We start from the raw sequence: 20,746 nt of genomic DNA, 5'->3' as shown, positions 1-20,746 counted from the left end.
GATAAGGGTGCCCATACTTATGCACCTGTCAAATTTTGTTTGAATGCAGATTGCACATTTTCTGTTAGTCCAATAAACCTCATTTCAAGGCAGAAACATTACTGTGTCCTACAGTTATTAGATATATGAAACTGAAATAGCTGTTGCAAAAAAAACAATTTTTATAAAACATTAAGCTTAAGATTAATAGGGGTGCCCAAACTTTTTCATATAACTGTACTACATGGCTGGGCAATATACTACGTGGCTGGTCAATATACCACGTGGCTGGGCAATATACTACGTGGCTGGGCAATAGACTACGTGGCTGAGCAATATACCATGTGGCTGAGCAATATACTACGTGGCTGGGCAATATAATACGTGGCTGGGCAATATACCACGTGGCTGGGCAATATACTACGTGGCTGGGCAATATACTACGTGGGCTGTGCAATATACTACGTGGCTGAGCAATATACTACATGGCTGCTATATACTACGTAGACATGCATAGTCTAGAATACCCGATGCGTTAGAATCGGGCCACCGTCTAGTTTACCATATTTACCTAGGGTAAAGTGTAAAAACCAGAACTGTCAGTTTCTCCATCTATCTAAGTCTCCATGCAGGAGGCAATAGACACCTATACACGAATATTACTAGGACTAGTCATGCATAAATGGTGACTTGTTACCTTTTTCAGCTTTCGTTTACTTTCTGCTCTAGGTCCACACAGGTACAGGCATCCTTCATTCTGGATTTAACAAATGTCCTGAAAGCTGCAGGTCTCACCCAGGGTTTAATATGTATTATCCTGAGACAGCAGACTTCTGTCTCCAATCTCGCCAGGGGGCCTAGCTGGGAAGGAGAGGAAGCACTTTACACCATTGGCTCTTTGGAAGAGAGATGTCAATTTGAGCCTGACACTATCTATCTGTGGGAAACTTCACACAAAGAATCTCAGAGAAAATAATATATTCATTGGGGGTGTGGCCGTAGTCCAATCAAAAGCAAGCAATTACAATATCAACTTGAGGGGCTGGTGTAGAAATCTGACCTCCAGGGTGACTCTATAAATTTGGCATGTATACATTCAAAATTGTTTACATAATGGGGGCAGCCGAGCTGATGTGATCCAGTCTATATTCATCCTACCCTCAGGGAGCAGAAAGCAGACTACAAAGTTAGCTATTTTCTGTAATTTTCTGTAAGTTTTCTCCTGTTTATTTTTATACTGTTTTGCATAGTTGTATGTCTTTTTATTACCATATTTTTATACCTATTTCTTTACCCTTATGTTATGATCTGGTGGTTTAGGAGCAACATGGGACGAGCTCTGAAGGAAGTGGTACCTGTACTGACCGCAGTCCCTAAGCTCAACACAACAGTAGAAGTAGCCGTGGGATGCTCCTGACACTCCCTAGGCACCTCGTCACAGCCTGAGAACTAACTACCCCTAAAGATAGAAACAGGAAAACTATCTTGCCTCAGAGAAAATCCCCAAAGGATAGATAGCCCCCCACAAGTAATGACTGTGAGTGGAGAGGGAAAAGACATACACAGAATGAAACCAGGATGAGCACAGGAGGCCAGTCTAGCTAGATAGATAGGACAGGATGGAATACTGTGCGGTCACTATAAAACACTACAAAAAATCCACACAGAATTTACAAAAATCTCCACACCTGACTAAAGGTGTGGAGGGTAAATCTGCTTCCCAGAGCTTCCAGCTACACAGAATTAATTCATACTGACAAGCTGGACAAACATAGAAAGCACAGAACGGATAAGTCCACAACCTGTGGACAGAAAAGAGCAAGCAAGGACTTAGCATTCCACTTAAAACCACCTGAGGGAGCCCAAGAGCAGAACTCACAAAAGTGCCACTTACAACCACCGGAGGGAGCCCAAGAGCGGAATTCACAACACCCTTAGCACTGAACCTTTTTTGTATTAAAGCATAAAAATTACCAATTTGAACCTCGTATGTTCTAAAGAATCCATAGCCTTAAACTGTGTGATAGCCTTACGATTGGCAGACAGTAGTGGTAATATTACCGGGACTCATCGCCCGTGTGTTCGGTGAGTGGTGGCAGCGTGTATGAGTGGGTGTGTGGCCTCGGTCGGCGTGTGATTTATGCTTCCATTACAACATAGGAGAGAGAATGAATGCTGGAATGAGAGAAGGGAGATAGATTAACCCTTGCAGGCGCAACCCCAATTGTGTTGATGTCTGGTGACGCAGTACCTGGGTCATTGCAGCAGATTTCAATGCAAGACACCCTACTGTTATGGACCTGATGGTTAGGAGCACCCGGAATGACCTGATGGTTAAACTTACACAGGACAAGCTCTGGGAAGTGGGAGCTCTGCTGACCGCAACCCCTAATCCTATCACACACACTAGAAATAGCCATGGAGCGTACCTAACTCTGCCTAGACGCCTCTTCACAGCCTAAGAGCTAACTAACCCTAGAGATAGGAAATAAAGCCTACCTTGCCTCAGAGAAATTCCCCAAAGAAAAAGGCAGCCCCCCACAAATATTGACTGTGAGTTAAGATGAAAGTCACAAACACAGGAATGAAACAAGTTTCAGCAAAGGGAGGCCAGACTTACTAAACAGACTGAGGATAGAAAAGGTATCTTTGCGGTCAGCACAAAAAACTACAAAAAGACCACGCAGAGTGTGCAAAAAGACCCCCGCACCGACTCACGGTGTGGAGGTGCCACTCTGCATCCCAGAGCTTCCAGCTAGCAAGGCAAAATCATGATAGCAAGGCTGGACAAGAAAACAATAAACAACAAATAAACTAGCAGGGACTTAGCTTCTGCTGGAGTAGACAGGTCACCAGAAAGATCCAAGAGCGAACTGAACCAGTACTAGAACATTGACAGCTGGCATGGAGTAACGATCTGAGTGGAGTTAAATAGAGCAGCAGCCTAAGAATAAACTAGGTCACCTGTGGAAGGAACCTCAGAACCAGCAGCTCCACTCACAGCCACCAGAGGGAGTCCATGGACAGAACTCGCCGAAGTACCATTCATGACCACAGGACAGAGTTCGATAACAGAATTCACAACACCCTACTCAAGAAAACTGTCACCATTCCCATGTTATTTAGGTGTATCCATATAAATGGCCCACCCAAAAAAGTTTGCATCATCACTGAGCATAATGTTCTGTGTAAACTGAGGGTCCTGTTCCAATTTTTGTTTTGCCCATTCTGCAAATTCAGCACGCCAATCTGGCATCAGCCGGACATCCCTTTAGTGGATATTCGCTACTCACAAATGGCACCTTTACCAAATCCAGCTACTGCAGCATCTCAACGAGGAGGAGCCAGATCGGCACACTGAATTTGCAGAATGGGGAAAACAAAAATTGGAACAGGACCCTCAGTTTACAGAAAACATTATGTTCAGTGATGAGGCAAACTTTTTTGGGTGGGCCATTTATTTGGATACATTTAAATAACACGGGAATGGTGACAGTTTTCTTGAGTAGGGTGTCTTGCATTGAAATCTGCTGCAATGACCCGGGCACTGCGTTCAACGGACATCAACACAATTTCTATCCGCTCCTCACGTGTTAACCTCTGCAACATGTCAATGGCTGTAAACAAAGAGAAACTTGTAAATAACTCATGAAAGAATAAAGTTATGTTAAAGCCAAGCACACCGTTGTTTTTCTTGTGAAATTCTCAATAAGTTTGATGTGTCACATGACTCTCTTCCCTTGGAAAAAATAAAGTTGGATCCAAAATGGCTGACTTCAAAATAGCCACCATGGTCACCACCCATCATGAAAAGGTTTCCCCCTCCCATATACTAATGTGACACAAACAGGAAGTTGATATCACCAACCATTCCCATTTTATTTAGGTGTATCCATATACATGGCCCATCCTGCATTTTGGGCTTGAAATTAATAAATTAAAATGGGGTCTCCCTTGTCCGAGCTGTGACTGTGTAAGCTCTGTCACCAATTGGTGACGGTGGTGGGATACCTGTATCCCCTAGGCACTCATTCACCACAACCCCTTTCAAACAAAAAAATACTTGATGGAATGCGCATCACTAACAGGAAATTGGGAGCAGTTTAATAGCTAAAAAAAGGACATGATAAGTTCCCTTTAACTCCCCTGCCCAATTAATCCACCTCTCACCTCTACGAGCTCCTTCATTGGATTACAATTCCCCATTGAATCCAGTTTAAGCTACTGTCGCTGACCTACAAACCTGTCCATAATCTGTCTCCTCCATACATACTCCAAACCAGCGCCAGCTCAAGTTTCTTAGGCCTCAGGTGAAAGACTCTCAGTAGGCCCTTTTAACACATACTACAATTCATGATGCACATATACGGCAAAGAAATCAAGGTATAGTACAATGCCAAAGACTTCACCGACTTCTTACATTACATGAGTGATATCAATAGACAGTATATTCCACCATACAGTATTATGGGCACCACATATCCTCCATACAAAATAATGAGCCCCATGTAATGGTCCATACAGTATAATGAGCCCCATGTAATGCTCCATGCAGTATAATGAGCCCTATATAATGCTCCATACAGAATAATGTGGCGCCCCAGGGTCCTGGTCATCACAGCAATGTCGCTTTCCTCACGGGGAGAGTGGTGTTACATTTGGAGGCAAGAAAGGATAACTGTAACCAGGTACCACACTCACACTCCAGGCCACCAGGGGGAGCTTTTGATCCTATTTCCTAGGAGATTCCCTATATATATATATATATATATATAGATATATATATATATATATATATATATATATGTATATGTATATATATACATATATATATATATATATATATATGTATATATATACATATACATATATATATATACATATATATATATATATATATATATATATATATATATATATATATATATAATTGGTAGTCTGTAGGGAGAGTTAGAAAGTTCCAGACAATAGTCTGAGGAGCACAGAGGGTTTACGGAGCTGTGCATGCAACAGAGTTGCAGCTCCCGGGAAGAGACACATAGAAAGCCAGATATGTTGCAGTGAGCGTGCAGGAAAGGAAGCACAGGAGAGGATACCAGAAGGGGACCAGCCCCAAGCAGGCTGCCTCTTTCTGAGGCGCAGAAAACCGGTTGCCGGAACACCGAGGTTGTAAGGACCTCCACGCCTTACATCAGAGTGTGCTGCCTTATTTACTTAACTATATATGAGTTGGCGACTCTAGGTTCAGCACCTGTTCACACTTAGTCTATGTTTGGATGTGCCGGTCAGGTTTTTGAAATGAATTACATCAGAGACCGTCAGGACAGCTAATTGCACGTTACCTGTCCGCACCCACACCCAGGAGGCACGGTGACACCCCACAGAGGCGGGTCATCTAAGAGACCCTATAAACAGGCTCAAGTCACCAGTCATACGGGTTTTGTCCTATCCTATCTGGGGGACAGAGAGAGAGAGAGATAACATCTGTGAGGACCTTATATGAAGCTTCTAGCAGTAAGAGACTACACCCCTACAGCACAAAGGAAGGCTTCTATTTTCCACCTGGATAAGGGGACTCTGGACTTGCCTTCAAACTGGCCGGACCCTACCTGCCCTGTGATCCAGTGCCCTGGACTGTGGCTGCAGAAGTCTTCAGTAAACGAGGTAAAGAGACTGCAAACCTGTGTCCTCATTCCTTACTGCACCTCTCACCATTCTACCGTCTACACACGGGAAGCCCTGGGGATATACTTCACCTGTGGGAAGGTATACCATCTAGCTGCCATAACATCACCCCAGAGGACCCCCTTAAAGGGAACCTGTCACCTGAATTTGCCGGGACAGGTTTGCGGTCATCTGGGCGGGGTTTTTGGGTATTTGATTCACCCTTTCCTTACCCGCTGGCTGCATGCTGGCCGCAATATTGGGTTGAAGTTCATGCTGTGTCCTCCGAAGTACAGGCCTGCCGCAAAGCAATCTGTGTGACCTAAAAATGATCAATGTAAATCACAACTAATATCCCACTGAGGTCTGGAGTTGGAATGATGCATGGTCAAAATCAAAGTGGAAAATGAAGTTACAAGCTGATCCAACTTCAGCGGAAATGCCTCAAGACAAGGAAATGATGCTCAGTAGTGTGTGTGGCATCCACATGCCTGTATGACCTCCTAAATATACAATGCCTCGGCATGCTCCTGATGAGGCGATGGATGGTCTCCTGAGGGATCTCCTCCCAGACCTGGACTAAAGCATCCGCCAATTCCTGAACAGTCTGTGGTGCAACGTGACGTTGGTGGATGGTGATGTCCCAGATGTGTTCACTTAGATTCAGGTCTGGGGAATGGGTGGGCCAGTCCACAGCATCAATGCCTTCATCTTGCAGGAACTGCTGACACACTCCAGCCACATGAGGTCTGGCATTGTCCTGCATTAGGAGGAACCCAGGGCCAACCACACCAGCATATGGTCTCACAAGGGGTCTGAGGATCTCATCTCGTTACCTAATGGCAGTCAGGCTACCTCTGGTGAGCACATGGAGGACTGTGCGGCCCTCCAAAGAAATGCCAACCCACATCATTACTGACCCACTGCCAAACCGGTCATGCTAAAGGATGTTGCAGGCAGCATATCGCTCTCCAGTGGCGAATTTGCCAATCCTGGTGTTCTGTGGCAAATGCCAAGCGTCCTGCACAGTGTTGGGCTGTGAGCACAACCCCCATCTATGGATGTCGGACACTCAGACCATCCTCATGGAGTCAGTTTCTAACCGTTTGTGCAGACACATGCACATTTGAGGCCTGCTGGAGGTCATTTTGCAGGGCTCTGGCAGTGCTCCTCTTGTTCCTCCTTGCACAAAGGCTGAGGTAGCAGTCTTGCTGCTGGTTTGTTGCCCTCCTATGACCCCCTCCACGTCTCCTGGAGTACTGGCCTGTCTCCTGGTAGCGCCTCCAGCCTCTGGACACTACACTGACAGACACAGCAAACCTTCTTGCCACAGCTCGCATTGATGTGCCGTCCTGTGTCTAGGTATCGCCCGATATCTCTTCTCTCTTATGCCTCAAAACTACTGTAACAGCATGTCCATCTTGAACTGTCCTCCCACCTCTCCTCCTGCTCCTTCTTTGAGTTACAACCTGGCTTCCAACCCCATCACTCAACTGAAACTGCCCTAACTAAAATCACCAATGACCTACTAACTGCCAAGAGCAAGCAACACTACTCTGTCCTCATTCTCCTGGACCTGTCTTCTGCCTTTGACACTGTGGACCACTTCCTTCTGCTACAGATCCTCTCATCTCTTTTCATCACAGACTTGGCCATATCCTGGATCTCGTCATATCTAACAGACCGAACATTCAGTGTCTCCCTCTCCCACATCACCTCCTCACTTCGCCCCTTGTCTGTCTGTGTTCCGCAAGGCTTTGGTCTAGGACCCCTACTCTTCGCTAATCTACACCTTCGGCCTGGGACAGCCCATACAACCCCATGGTATGCAGTATCATCTCTACGCCTATGACATGCAGATCTACCTATCCAGACCTGCCCTCACCTCCTTACTCACCAAAATTCACACTGTTTGTCTGCTATCTCGGCCTTCTTTTCTGCTCGCTTTCTAAAACTGAACATGGACAAAAAAGAATTCATCATATTTCCTCCATCTCACTCTACCCATCCACCAGACCTATCCATCAATGTCAAAGGCTGCTCACTTTCCCCAGTTCTGCATGCTTGGTGCCTCGGCGTGATCCTCGAGCCTGCCCTCTCTTTCAAGCCACATATCCAAGCCCTTGCCTCCTTCTGCTGTCTCAAACTCAAAAATATTTCCCGGATCCGAGCATTCCTTGACCACAAAATCACAAAAACACTAGTGCATGCCCTTATTATCTCCAGCCTTGACTACTGCAACCTCCTACTCTCTGACCTCCCCACTAGCACTCTGGCACCACTCCAATCTATCCTACACTCTGCTGCCTGACTTATCTCCCTGTCTCCCCGCTATTCCCCAGCCTCTCACCTATGCCAAGCCCTTCACTGGCTTCCTATTGTCCAGAGACTCCAGTTGAAAACCCTTACTATGACATACAAAGCCATCCACAACCTGTCTCCACGATACATCTGTGGTCTCCCGGTACTTACCTACACACAACCTTTGATCCTCTCAAGAGCTCCTTCCCTACTCCCCTCTCATCTCTTCTTCCCACAACCGCATTCAAGCTTTCTCCCGTGCTTCCCCCATACTCTGGAACTCTCTACCCCAACACATCAGACTCTCGCCTACCATAGAATCCTTCAAAAAGAACCTGGAGACTCACCTCTTCCGACAAGCCTACCCACTCCTAGTGTATCCTCACCCATCCCCTGCAGACTGTGAGCCCTCGCGGGCAAGGTCCTCCCTCCTTCTGTACCTGTTAGTGCCTTGTTTTTTGCTCATGTTTATTGTATTTCTCTATATCTGCCCCTTTTCACATATAAAGCGCCATGGAATGAATGGCGCAATAAAATATGTATAATAATAATAATAATCCTGGATGAGCTGCACTACCTGAGCCACTTGTGTGGGTTGTAGAGTCCATCTCTTGCCACCACGAGTGTGAAAGCACAATCAGCATTCAAAAGTGAGCAAAACATCAGCCAGAAAGCATTGGTACTGAGATGTAATCTGTGGTCCCCACCTGCAGAACCACTCCTTTATTGAGTGTGTCTTGATAATTGCCAATAATTTCCATCTGTTGTCTATTCTATTTGCACAACAGCATGTGAAATTGATTGTCAAACAGTGTTGCTTCCTAAGTGGACAGTTTCATGGAAGTTTGATTTACTTGGAGTTATATTCTGTTGTTTAAGCGTTCCCTTTATTTTTTGAGCAGTGTATAGTTCTCCAATTGTTTTGCCATGCAGTTTAGTCAGCTCCATATAGTGGTAGCCACCTACAAATTCTGTATATGCGTCTAAAACCATAGCATTTGAACAGGCTGCATTTATACACGTGCATGGTGCCCCGTTTCACACAGTTTATCGAGTTATTTAGATTGGGATACTGTTATGTAGGCAATCCAGTGACACAGTGTGCCAGCAATCAGAGCACATACAGTGATCTGATAATAACCCAAAAACAATAGAACGAGCTCTGAGACGTGGAATCTCTGTAGACCGCAATACCTGAACCTATCCTAAACACAACTAAAGGCAGCTGTGGATTGCGCCTGACACTACCTATGCAACTCGGCACAGCCTGAGGAACTGACTAGCCTGAAGATAGAAATACAAGCCTGACTTGCCTCAGAGAAATACCCCAAAGGAAAAGGCAGCCCCCCACATATAATGACTGTTAGCAAGATGAAAAGACAAACGTAGGGATGAAATAGATTCAGCAAAGTGAGGCCCGATATTCTAGATAGAGCGAGGATAGCAAAGAGAACTTTGCAGTCTACAAAAAACCCTAAAGCAAAAAACCACGCAAAGGGGGCAAAAAGACCCACCGTGCCGAACTAACGGCACGGCGGTACACCCTTTGCGTCTCAGAGCTTCCAGCAAAAAGAAAGACAAGCTGGACAGACAAAATAGCAACAAAAACAAAGAAGCACTTATCTAAGCAGAGCAGCAGGCCACAGGAAAGATCCAAAGCTCAGATCCAACACTGGAACATTGACAAGGAGCAAGGAAGACAGAATCAGGTGGAGTTAAATAACAAAGCAGCCAACGAGCTCACCAGAACACCTGAGGGAGGAAGCCCAGAAGCTGCAGTACCACTTGTGACCACAGGAGTGAATTCAGCCACAGAATTCACAACAGGATACACTGTTACAGGGATACGCTGTTATACTTGTGTGGCTGATTCTTCATCAATTTTTATGGAAATGCCCAAATGACGAATCTACTGTCTCATAGGGTGACTAATGCTTTTCTGTGTCTTATAGATCATCATGTCGGTGTTTCTTGTGGTAGACTCTGTGCTCTAAGGGTAAAACACCTATCTAGGGTCATCATAGGGGCTCAACGGGCAAGACGACAAGGAGCGAGGGCCCCTTCACATGCGTTGCCTACTGGGAGGTCAACCTCCGAGGATAGGTAGGGGTCATGATTTAGGGCCTAAGGCTACGTTCACATTAGCGTCAAACGACGCTGCGTCGTCAACGCACGACAACGCATGCGTCATGCGCCCCTATCTTTATCATTGGGGACGCATGCGTTGCGTTGTCGTGCGTTTTCGGTAAAACGCACGACGCATGCGTCGTTTCACCGCACCTGGGTGGCGTCGGAGACGCTACCATGTTGCATTTTTTGGGCGTCCAAAAAACGCACGCGTCGCACTTGCGTCGCTCGTGCGTCGTCAATGCGTTCAATTTCCCATTGAAACCTATTGACAACGCACTTGCGTTGCGGGTGTGCGTCGTGCGTGCGTTGTGCGACGCATGCGTCGTTAGATAAAATGAAACAAAAAAGTGTCTAGACAGTGTCTAGACAGTAAAAACAGTGAGAAAAACATCCCCCATATATAAAGAAAATGTTGGATTGTTTGTCACTTCTGCTGCAGGCTACACAACAGACTAGACACACTACTACACTACTACAATACTGTCTTTTCATCCGCTGTCCAGAGATGTAAGTATAGAATGATTCTGTGCATTTTCTACATGTTTTTTAAAATTATTTTTGCAAGTTGTGTATTGTATTCTGCACTGTTGTTAAAGATATTGTGGTATTTTTAGTCTGGTTGTGATGTATGGCGTTGTATAGGATGGCGTTTCATTGTCTGCGGCCTTGATTATTGTTCTTTCCAGGATAGATTTTTCTTTTCCATTTTTTGGTTTGGTGGTGTTTTTTGTATTCAGTTGTGATGTTTTATTCTTGCGTTATATGATGGCGTTTAATAGTCTCTGGCCCTGTCGGTTTTATTGTAAAGTATGGTAGTATAGAATGATTCTGCGCCCTTTTATTACATTTATTAATTTTTTATTGCAAGTTGTGTATTATGTTCAGCACTGTGGTTGTGTAAAGACATTGTTGTATGTTTCTGGTTGTGATGTATGGCGTTGTGTGGCCTTTTATTGTCTCCGGCCCTGTCGGTTTTATTGTAAAGTGTTATTAATGTTTCTGCCCTTAATTTTTGGGGGTTGTTATTTTTTTCCTTTCAAAAATCTATTGTGTTTTTTGTGTTGCTCCATGCATACTGTACTTTTTTAAAAAAAAAAAACTCTTTTGGGATTACTACATTGGGTGTGTTGTAGATTAGTTTTCTTATCTTTAGGCTTTTGTACTCTGGCATTGGGTTGTCTCTGCCATTGTTTCTTTAATTTAATCAATGTGGCAGTGTTGTTTGCTCAGCGTTAGTTCAGTTGGAGTGCAATGTTCTTTGTGGTTTAAATGAATATTTTTTTTTTTTTTTTTTTTTTTTTTTTTTTTATATATTGCTGGATTGTGCATAGGAGCATAGGATCAATGTTATTTTGATCTTTATTTCAGAATTGCATTAGTCATGGCCAGCGGCAGCGATTCGAGCAACACCCCACCGCTGAGGAGTCCGGTGAGTACATGATCTACTATTGCTTACTATATTCGCTGTCATTTGTAGATGGGTCACTCAACTTTTTGGTAAACTATTTTGCAGGCTTCTTCAAGTGAGGAGGAGGACCAGGAGGAAGAGAGGGAGCAGGAGCAGAGACCACGGGGCCAAGCTGTGGTTGCAGGACGGAGAGTAAGTTTTTCTTTCAAACCTATTCATTTTTTTCTTTAATTTTTTTGTTTTTGCGGGTATGGGGGGTGGTGGGAGGGGGTGGTGGTGTTTGTGGTAGGTGGCAGTGGAGGAGGTAGGGACAATGTTTTTTTTCTTGCAAACATTAATATTTTCCATTTATTCTAGGTTTCACAACGGGCCCTGGTTGAACCACTGGATATAGACATGATGGTGGCATCCTTTGAAGCACGGGGCCCGTTGTGGGACAGCCGTGACCCCCGGCACGCGGACCAGGGCATATTGCGGCGTCTGTGGTTAGAGGTGGCACAATCGCTGTGGGATGGCTTCGACAGCGCTTCCCCCAAGGCCAAAGCTAGTTTCCGTAAGTATTTCCAAAATGCTGCTGTGACCCATCATGCCAGGATTACACAACCGTCTGTGATGTCTTCTATTGGGATTGCACACGGTTGCGTAATCGTTTTCAATATATTATCTAAAACCTTTTTTATTTTTTATCTTTATACACAGTTAAACAATTGAGGACCAGATGGCGCTCCATGAAGGACCGCTTCAGGAGGGGCCTGAAAAAGGAGGGACAGACCCATAGTGGTGCTGCAGCTTCAAGGACCTCGGTGTACAAGTACAACCGTATACTGCAGTTCTTGCGACCGGTCCTTGAAAGCAGAGAGTAAGTATAGTACCTATGCACACACCTAGTTTTTACAACATGCATATTCACATACTACATTCCAGCCACGTAGCTTATTGCCCAGCCATTTATTTTGGCAAGTACAAAGTATAGAAATGAAGAAAAAAGGCAAGTTCACCGAGGCGTGAAACGTAAAAAATACATACTTTTATCCTCTTCAATCATAAGCAGAGGATGAAACATCAGCACAATACAATAGACACTATCTACGCGTTTCAGGAGACAGGGAACATCAGACCTGAAACGCGTAGATAGTGTTTTTATTGTATTGTGCAGATGTTTCATCCTCTGATTCTGATTGAAGTGAATAAAGTATTTTGTTTTTACTTTTCACGCCTCGTTGACCTCAAATTTTTTATTCATTTCTGGTCTTCTCACACTTGACACAGCGGCTCCCTTCTGGGATTACTACAATGGTGAGCTGGACTTACTAGCAATTTCCCTGAAATCTGAAGTATACAGAACACAGAAAGATAGTAGATTGGCCATGCCCAGCCAATATTTCATAGTGGAGTAGTATAGTGGCTATCCAGGTGTATCCAAGATTTTTTATACACAAAAAAGTAAAATATAATAGATACGGCATACATTCCACTGCAAAGCAGGTTATGTTCCCATGGTTGCTCAGCTCGCAGGACCTGTGATGTCTCGGTCACATGACCGTGACGTCATGGCAGTTCCAACGTAAGCATAATTGTCTGGCGTTACAAACCGCAACCATGGGTGACTATTTTGAATAAATAAATGCATTTTTTTTTAATATTGATGGTGCATATGCAGTGTCAATATTAAAAATAGGTTAATATTAATGGCGGCAGTGGATACCTGGCGGTAAAGTTTATTAATGACCCATGTGAAATGTGATATTTAGTATACTAATGGTTTCCTTATGTTTTCACAGAACACACAGCAGCACCCGCGAGACTGTCCGACCCTCTGGAGCGGTCCTTTGTGAAGCGCCATCTGAACTGTCGCAGCCATCCCACAGCGAGAGCAGGTCTGCACCACCACAATCTGGCGAACCGGCAGCCGGTCCATCAGATGTTCCCCTGGCCGAGGCCTCTGTCGCTCCTTCCTTCGGGTCTTCCCGACAGCGTCAGCGGGCCTCGGACAGGGCGGTCATGCCCGAATTTTTACATTTGAGCACCGTATTTCAGAATGGTTTCAAGGCGCTGTGCGATAAAATGTCCAATATCGAACGGCGTCTTGAAAACATCGAAACGGATCTCTCGAGGCCGGCCAAACATTTTTTTAATGCCATTCACAACGGCATGGTTGAACATCTTACGCCGGAACTCCAGATTTCGGTCATGCAGGGCTGCAACAATGTATATGTCACTGCTCTGCAGCAGGCTCGGGTCATGCAGTCAGCGACAAATGTGCCCGCAGTACCATCGCTGGCTGCCATGACTCCGACTCCTGCTGCAGAGCACCACCACAGAGCTCCGCGTGCCGAGGGCCACCGCCACCGCCACCGCCACCACAGAACAGAGCCCCAAAGTTCAGAGCATGACAGGCCTTCAAGGGCACACAGACGGGAGGCCGACCCACACCCAGAGGGAGAGAGGAGGAAGAAAAAGAAGAAGACGACGACGACAAGCACTATGACCTTGGCTATAGCTGCTCCCAAAACTACCACCAGAACACAGCCTGGGTCGACCCGGAGCACACCAAGTACCCAGGCTGGGTCTACAAGGAGTACACCATCTACACAGCCTGGGTCGACCCGGAGCCGGAGTAGCCAGCCAAGGACACTGGTCGTCCCTCCTCCTCCCTCACCTCCTGCTTTGGCAGTCTCGCCACCATCAACTGCCTGGATTGATGTCGGCATCCCGTCTAGTGTGATAGAGTATGCTGCTTCCTCCCCCTCGTCCTCCTCCTCGGTCTCCTCAACACCCCCAAAAAGTGGGGGATATCAATCCCCTTTAATAGCAGATGTAGATACCCCCTAATTACATTTTCCCATTTTTTTTGTGTCCCTAAATAAAACTGTTATTTTTTTTTAAAAAAATTCGTTTTTATTGTCTCTAATAAAGTTTGCACCAAATCACACCTTGCGCCGTATACACAAATCTTGTCTTTGTAACACCTGATGTGCAATGTCTGACAATATGTTATCAATTTTTTTTTTCATTGTTTTATAGGGCTGTCGCTCAGTGTACTATCAGATGTTACAAACACAAACAGCATTGCTCAATATGTCAAGTTTAAAATGTACCATCACACAACGATTTCAGTATAGATAAAGTTGTTTTTTGTGTGTAACCAACGTTATCTTTTCTGAAATCGTAAAACGATTGAGCACCTGCTGTGAGATTTTTGGTGTTAGCGAATGATTTTGAATTTTTTTGGGTAAGGGTACCGTCACACTATAACATTTCGATCGCTACGACGGTACGATTCGTGACGTTCCAGCGATATCGTTACGATATCGCTGTGTCTGACACGCAGCAGCGATCAGGGATCCTGCTGAGAATCGTACGTCGTAGCAGATCGTTTAGAACTTTCTTTCATCGCTGGATCTCCCGCTGTCATCGCTAGATCGGTGTGTGTGACACCGATCTAGCGATCTAGCGATGCGATCCAGCGATGCGTTCGCTTGTAACCAGGGTAAACATCGGGTAACTAAGCGCAGGACCGCGCTTAGTTACCCGATGCTTACTCTGGTTACAAGCGTTAAACTAAAAAAAAACAAACAGCACATACTTACATTCTGGTGTCCGTCAGGTCCCTTGCCGTCTGCTTCCCGCACTGTGACTGCCGGCCGTAAAGTGAAAGCAGAGCACAGCGGCTGTGCTTTCACTTTCACTTTACGGCCGGCAGTCACTGAGTGCGGGAACCAGACTGCAAGGGACCTGACGGACACCAGAATGTAAGTATGTGCTGTTTGTTTTTTTTAGTTTAACGCTTGTAACCAGGGTAAACATCGGGTAACTAAGCGCGGTCCTGTTTACCCTGGTTACCCAGGGACCTCGGCATCGTTGGTCGCTGGAGAGCTGTCTGTGTGACAGCTCCCCAGCGACCACACTACGATTTACCTACGATCACGGCCAGGTCATATCGCTGGTCGCGATCGTAGGTAAATCGTATAGTGTGACGGTACCCTAACTGATCACACGCTGTCATTGTTGGATCGGCGAGTTAGACACCGATCCAGCGATGTCTTTGTTTTAAACAAGGGAATATTGGGTTACTAGCGCAGTGTTTTAAACACTCAAATAAAAAGTGAACAATACCCCACAAATATAAAAAGGTGTCAACCACGTCCCTCGCCGTCATCTTTCCGCACTGACACTGTGATTCCCGCCCGTAAAGCTGAGCACACCGTTGACTTAATAATAAACGCTGTGCTGTGCTGTGCTTTAGGGCTGGCACAGTACGGGAAGCTGACGGTGATGGACGTGTCACACACCGGAATATAATGTTTTTTTGTATTTTTTAAAATTACATTTACAATGGTAAACATCGTGAGTGCGGCCATGCGCTTCATAACATTACCCAGATTACACGGGACTTGCTCTTTTTTGGTCGCTGGAGAGCTGTCTGTGTGACAGCTCTCCAGCAACCACGCGACAACTAAACAACGATCTCGGTCCAGTCGTATCACTGGTCGGTATCGTTGGATAATAGTTTTATTAATGTACCTTAAGAATATTGGTCAGGTGAGGTGGAAGCAATGTTCACAGTGTCGCCACTATTTGACTCTGGACGTATACTAGCATCCTGAGTCCAATAGTGTTAACTCTGTAGAGTTTTGCAAACATGATCGTCTCCCTCCTTGTCAAGCCAGGTTCCATATGAAAATAGTCTGCAGGATTAAAAATGGTTAACAAGGTGGGAGCCGATCATGTTATACGTCCAAACTATGGTACACACGGCTGAAAAATGTATTTGTTTTGTCACAGTCCATTTGGGTACTGGTGCTCACATAAATTTTGTGGGACACACATTACTTTCACTAAAATTGGATTTTACAATTCTATTACTATGCAAAAACATATGGGAGATTTTTTTTGTGAAAACGGAAAGGCACAAGAACTTTATTTCAAAACACAACGCATTAGAAAATCAGGGGACATTATGACAATAACTAAACATAGGATGGTTAAATGACATGGACTCCACAGTGTTTACATGACATCATAATAACAAGATGAATTAAACCATTTGATCTTGCCATGAAACACGGCCAACATCTGAAACAAAGTATGCAGCAAATTGGTCCCTCATATGAGCAATCTCCACAGTTGTCCGCAGAGGATGATCTTGATAATCAGGCAATGGATTTGGTATGGGTTCATCGAGTTCCATGTTGACTCTCTTTATCAATAATAAAATTGTGGAGAACCACACACGCCTTCACCACCTCATCCACTGTCTCAATTTTCAAATTTATGGCGGATCCTAAGATACGCCATTTGGAGACCAGGATGCCAAAGGCGCACTCCACAGTTCTTCTGGCCCTGGACAGTCTATAATTAAAAATAGTTTTGGTGTGGTCCAACCCCCGACTGGAGTACGGTTTAAGTAGGTTGCCACTCATTTGAAAAGCCTCATCCCCAACCACAACAAATGGCAGGGCCGGTCCTTCGGTGTTGGGAAGAGGTCGTGGCTGGGGGAAATTAAAATTGTTCTCGTATAATCTTCGGCCCATGTCTGACTCCTTAAATGTCCGTGAATCATTTGCACGGCCAAACGCTCCAATGTCCACAGCGAGAAACCTGCAGTCCGCACCTGCAATTGCCATGAGCACGGTGGAAAAGTATTTTTTATAATTAAAAAAAAGAGATCCACTTCTTGAAGGCTTGGAAATCCTAATGTGCTTCCCATCCACGGCTCCAATACAGTTAGGGAAAGAACACACTTGTTCGAATTTTTGGGCGTTGGCCATATTTCTGTTGTAGGGATGGGTAAAAATTCCTCCCGGAGGTTGTCCCACAATGCGCGGCATGTGTCGGCAATAATACCAGACAGTGTGGAGACTCCAATACGAAACTGGAAATGCAGTGATCTCAAGGTCTCTCCGGTAGCCAGGAAACTGAGAAGAAGAAAAATAAATAAATATAATTAATTACATTGTTATGAAAGAATTTTTCATTTTTAATTACAATCCCCCACCCCACAAAACAAAAACACGTTACTTTAAAAAATGGCAAGAACATATAAATCCTTCACATTCCATTACGTACCGTAGAGTCACCAGCAGACGTTCCTCGGGGGAAATTGCTTTACGGAGCTGCGTGTCCTGCCTGGAAATGGCTCCTTCCACCAGACGCAGCAGATATCGGAAGCTGTTTTGAGACATCCTGGTGTACTCGAAGTATTTCTCCTGGTTGTCATTTAACTCGCCAAACAGACAATGGTAGGCCCCACGACTCTCTCGGACTTCCACTATAGGGTGTAGCCAAAAACGCCGACGACTCCTTCTCCGTAGTTTGTCGCTTTTCCTCTGTTCATGACAGGCAATAGCATAAGCAATAGCAAGGGCTAATTCCAGCTCAAAATTGAGGTAGATACTCTCCATGGAACGATCCATCTTGATGCTCTATGGTTGGAAATAATCTATGCCGGGGTATATATACCACTATTACATTAATACCCACCCTCATCTACCCATTGGTGGCATTATCGATTGTCTAGACACTAGACCCACCCTCTTCTATTCATTGGTGGTGTTATCTAGTGTCTAGACACTAAATTGTGTCTAAAGATATAATCATTGTTTGACAACGCATGCGTCGTAAAACGCAGCGTTTTTTGTATAAACGCACCAAAAACGCACCAAAAACGCTGCGTTTTACGACGCATCCGTCCGACGCTTGCGTCAAAAAAGGTGCGTTTTTGCGTGCGTTTCCGATGCGTCGTGCGTTGCGTCGGCGACGCAGCGTCGCATGACGCTAATGTGAACGTAGCCTTACAGGCCCCTTTTTATGTACCCTTATTGGATTGTTATTATTGTGCTTTGTATATATATTTTTTTTTTCTTGCGCATTAAAATATGTCTTTTAATAATAAGGGTTTCTTCACTTATTGCACTGACATTTTCAATCATTATATTAATTATTAGGTTAGCCTTCTTTAAAAATAAATATTATCTAGGAAGTTTCTGCATGCATTGGTGGTGTTTTGAGATATTTTCCAAGCCTACTGGTGGTCTAATAGGTCTTCCTTATTTTGGTGAGCTCCCCGGTCATTATAGGAAAGTTGTCAGGTTTACCCTGCCCTTTATTTAGCTAGGTATTTCTGAAGTGCATTAGTCATAATTAATGAATATATGTTGCAAGAAATAGGAAACACAACAACCTAAAATAATGCTGATGACTCTTGGCACGAGAAGAGATCTGCAACATTTCACAGTTCCGGTATATCTACATTTCCAGATTTATATGCAGATACACCCACATCACAAAAGACACCGAACCAGGTAGTAGACAAATAAGAGATACATCGCTCAATAACACAGGTAAGAGACTTATTTTTTTGTGCAACTTTCATAACTTTCAGAATTACCAGTTAGTGATGTTGAACATGTGGTTGTTACGTACCGGCTGTGTCGGCCAGACACCAGCGGAAGGCAACGTCAGTAGTATGGGAGCACGGGACGGTCTTTCCGCTCTAGAGTGTATTGTGGTATTTGTCTATCGATGGTTTGTGTTATTATAGTATTATGTTTCAGTAAGTTTTATTCAACAGGTATAAGGGTGAACAAAATCCAATACATAGCAAGAAATACTGAGCAAAAAAAGGGTAGATCTCTTCATCCAATATGCATTTACCAAGAATATAGTTATGTAATGCTCCACCAGGAACCCTGGTTGAATATTAATGGAGGGAAGGCCCTAGGAGAGGAAATTGGGTGGAGAAGAAAGAGAAAAATATTGGAAATTTTATTTTTTTTGTGATGAAAAAATTAGGGCTTAAAGTATAACCAACATTTTAATTTTATAAATGGTTAGTACACATGAAAATAAGCAACTTTGTAAAATATCTTATCAGAGAAATCTGCTTTTTTTTCCTCCTGGATTCAGTGAAGACAGATTTTCATATTACTGAGATAAGAAATGGCACTTGGTGATTGTAAAATTCTATGGAGGAGAAGGAGCTGGAGAAAGACACAGACATTCTGCTGCAAGTTGTCCTGAAATGACAGTTACAGTTCTCCATAGAACTTTATAAGCACCAACTGTCATCTCCTATCTCAGTAATGGGGTCATCTGTATTCATGTTGTATGTCCACCACTCAGGATAGGGAGGCAGGACAAAGGAACATGTGATGAAATCTAAGAATCTGTCCCAAGATGATTAACATTTATTTTTCTCGCTTATATAGCGTCATTAATTGTCCAGCACTTTACAGACATTGTCATTACTGTCCCTAGTGAGGCTCAAAATCAAAAATTCCCTATCAGTAGAGAAGCTGGAGGAAACCCATGGAAACATGGGGAGAACATACAAACTCCTTGCAGATGTCCTTAGTGGGATTTGAATCCAGGACTTCAGCGTTGCAAGGGTGCAGTGATACTAACCACTGAGCCACCATGCTGCACCGATTTATTGGTTGACTCTGACACTACTTGTGTTCCTTGTTCCTCAGGTTCTGTGTAAGGAGCCATGACCTGCTTCTATCATTACAGCAATGCCTACAACAGATTTATCAGAAATGATCTTCTAATCATAACATATCCGACTCCCCCTTATCTATTACTCCGAGAAATCCTGGGACCTCGTCCAGAAACTCCAATCATGAGATGTTGGAGATTAAAAGACTCAGGAGGTCCATACGGCGAATTTAGTCTAGGAGGTAAAGTAATAACTAATTTCTCACATCTAGAAAGCCATCAAATATAGATCATCCTTATACTGACTCCAAAATATTATACAATCAGCAAAGATTGACGGAAAGCCCTTTCATGGAATCATGATTTTACAGAAATTACAGATGTTTTGTTCTTAAATTGTAAAAATTCTGTCAGATGGGTGACAGAAACATAGCTCTAGTAGGAATTAAAACTTAACCTTTAATGTGTACAAGGTAAGAACATCAACAACAAAAACAAATAGTGCAGGGCATGATATTGCTCAGGGGTAGCTGTGGACTGCCCTTGTAAGGGCGGGAGCTCGGGGACCTAGGTTTACGGATAGCCCCTTAGGGATTGACAGGGTATTGTCCCCTTATGTCGCTGATTTATGGATTTCTCCACCCCAGCGAACCATGGGCTATACCTACCTGGGTTACGGGAATTGGTGAGATCGTTCTTGTTTTAAACATTTTTGTTATGTATGATTTCTACCTTATTTGTTTTACCCCCCCTCCCGCCTGTTCATAATTTGTTTTTGATACCTGCCAATACCTATACATACAAGGCTACCTGGCTTAACATCTT

At 44.2% G+C, this 20,746-nt stretch overlaps 2 protein-coding genes across 2 annotated transcripts in view; both read left to right on the top strand.

Annotated features, from left to right (window-relative positions):
* Positions 1 to 11,881: 11,881 nt before the first annotated feature.
* On the top strand, positions 11,882 to 14,319 carry LOC138674626 (uncharacterized). Its single transcript, XM_069762441.1, has 3 exons — positions 11,882 to 12,035; positions 12,182 to 12,341; positions 13,264 to 14,319. The coding sequence occupies exons 1-3, from the start codon at positions 11,882 to 11,884 to the stop codon at positions 14,312 to 14,314; spliced, it is 1,365 nt and encodes a 454-aa protein (XP_069618542.1). The 3' UTR covers positions 14,315 to 14,319.
* A 4,430-nt stretch (positions 14,320 to 18,749) lies between these two features.
* LOC138676993 (interleukin-1 beta-like) overlaps positions 18,750 to 20,746 on the top strand; it is a 35,628-nt gene continuing 33,631 nt past the window's right edge. The window contains exons 1-2 of the mRNA XM_069766758.1: positions 18,750 to 18,825; positions 19,957 to 20,163. Of these exons, the coding sequence (XP_069622859.1) occupies positions 19,974 to 20,163 (190 nt within the window). The 5' untranslated portion in view covers positions 18,750 to 18,825; positions 19,957 to 19,973. The remainder of the gene's footprint in view (positions 18,826 to 19,956; positions 20,164 to 20,746) is intronic.

Source organism: Ranitomeya imitator, chromosome 4 (genome assembly GCF_032444005.1).
Source record: "Ranitomeya imitator isolate aRanImi1 chromosome 4, aRanImi1.pri, whole genome shotgun sequence".
NCBI lineage: Eukaryota > Metazoa > Chordata > Amphibia > Anura > Dendrobatidae > Ranitomeya > Ranitomeya imitator.
Note: the sequence above shows the minus strand (reverse complement) of the source record. Positions and strands in the feature narration are given on the sequence as shown.

What these genes read in the sequence shown, in the direction of transcription:
- LOC138674626 (XM_069762441.1), top strand. Translation starts at nt 11,882, where the DNA reads ATGGTGGCATCCTTTGAAGCACGGGGCCCGTTGTGGGACAGCCGTGAC. An exon ending in CAAGGCCAAAGCTAGTTTCC is followed by an intron (nt 12,036 to 12,181) that starts GTAAGTATTTCC and finishes CTTTATACACAG; the next exon opens with TTAAACAATTGAGGACCAGA. An exon ending in CCGGTCCTTGAAAGCAGAGA is followed by an intron (nt 12,342 to 13,263) that starts GTAAGTATAGTA and finishes ATGTTTTCACAG; the next exon opens with AACACACAGCAGCACCCGCG.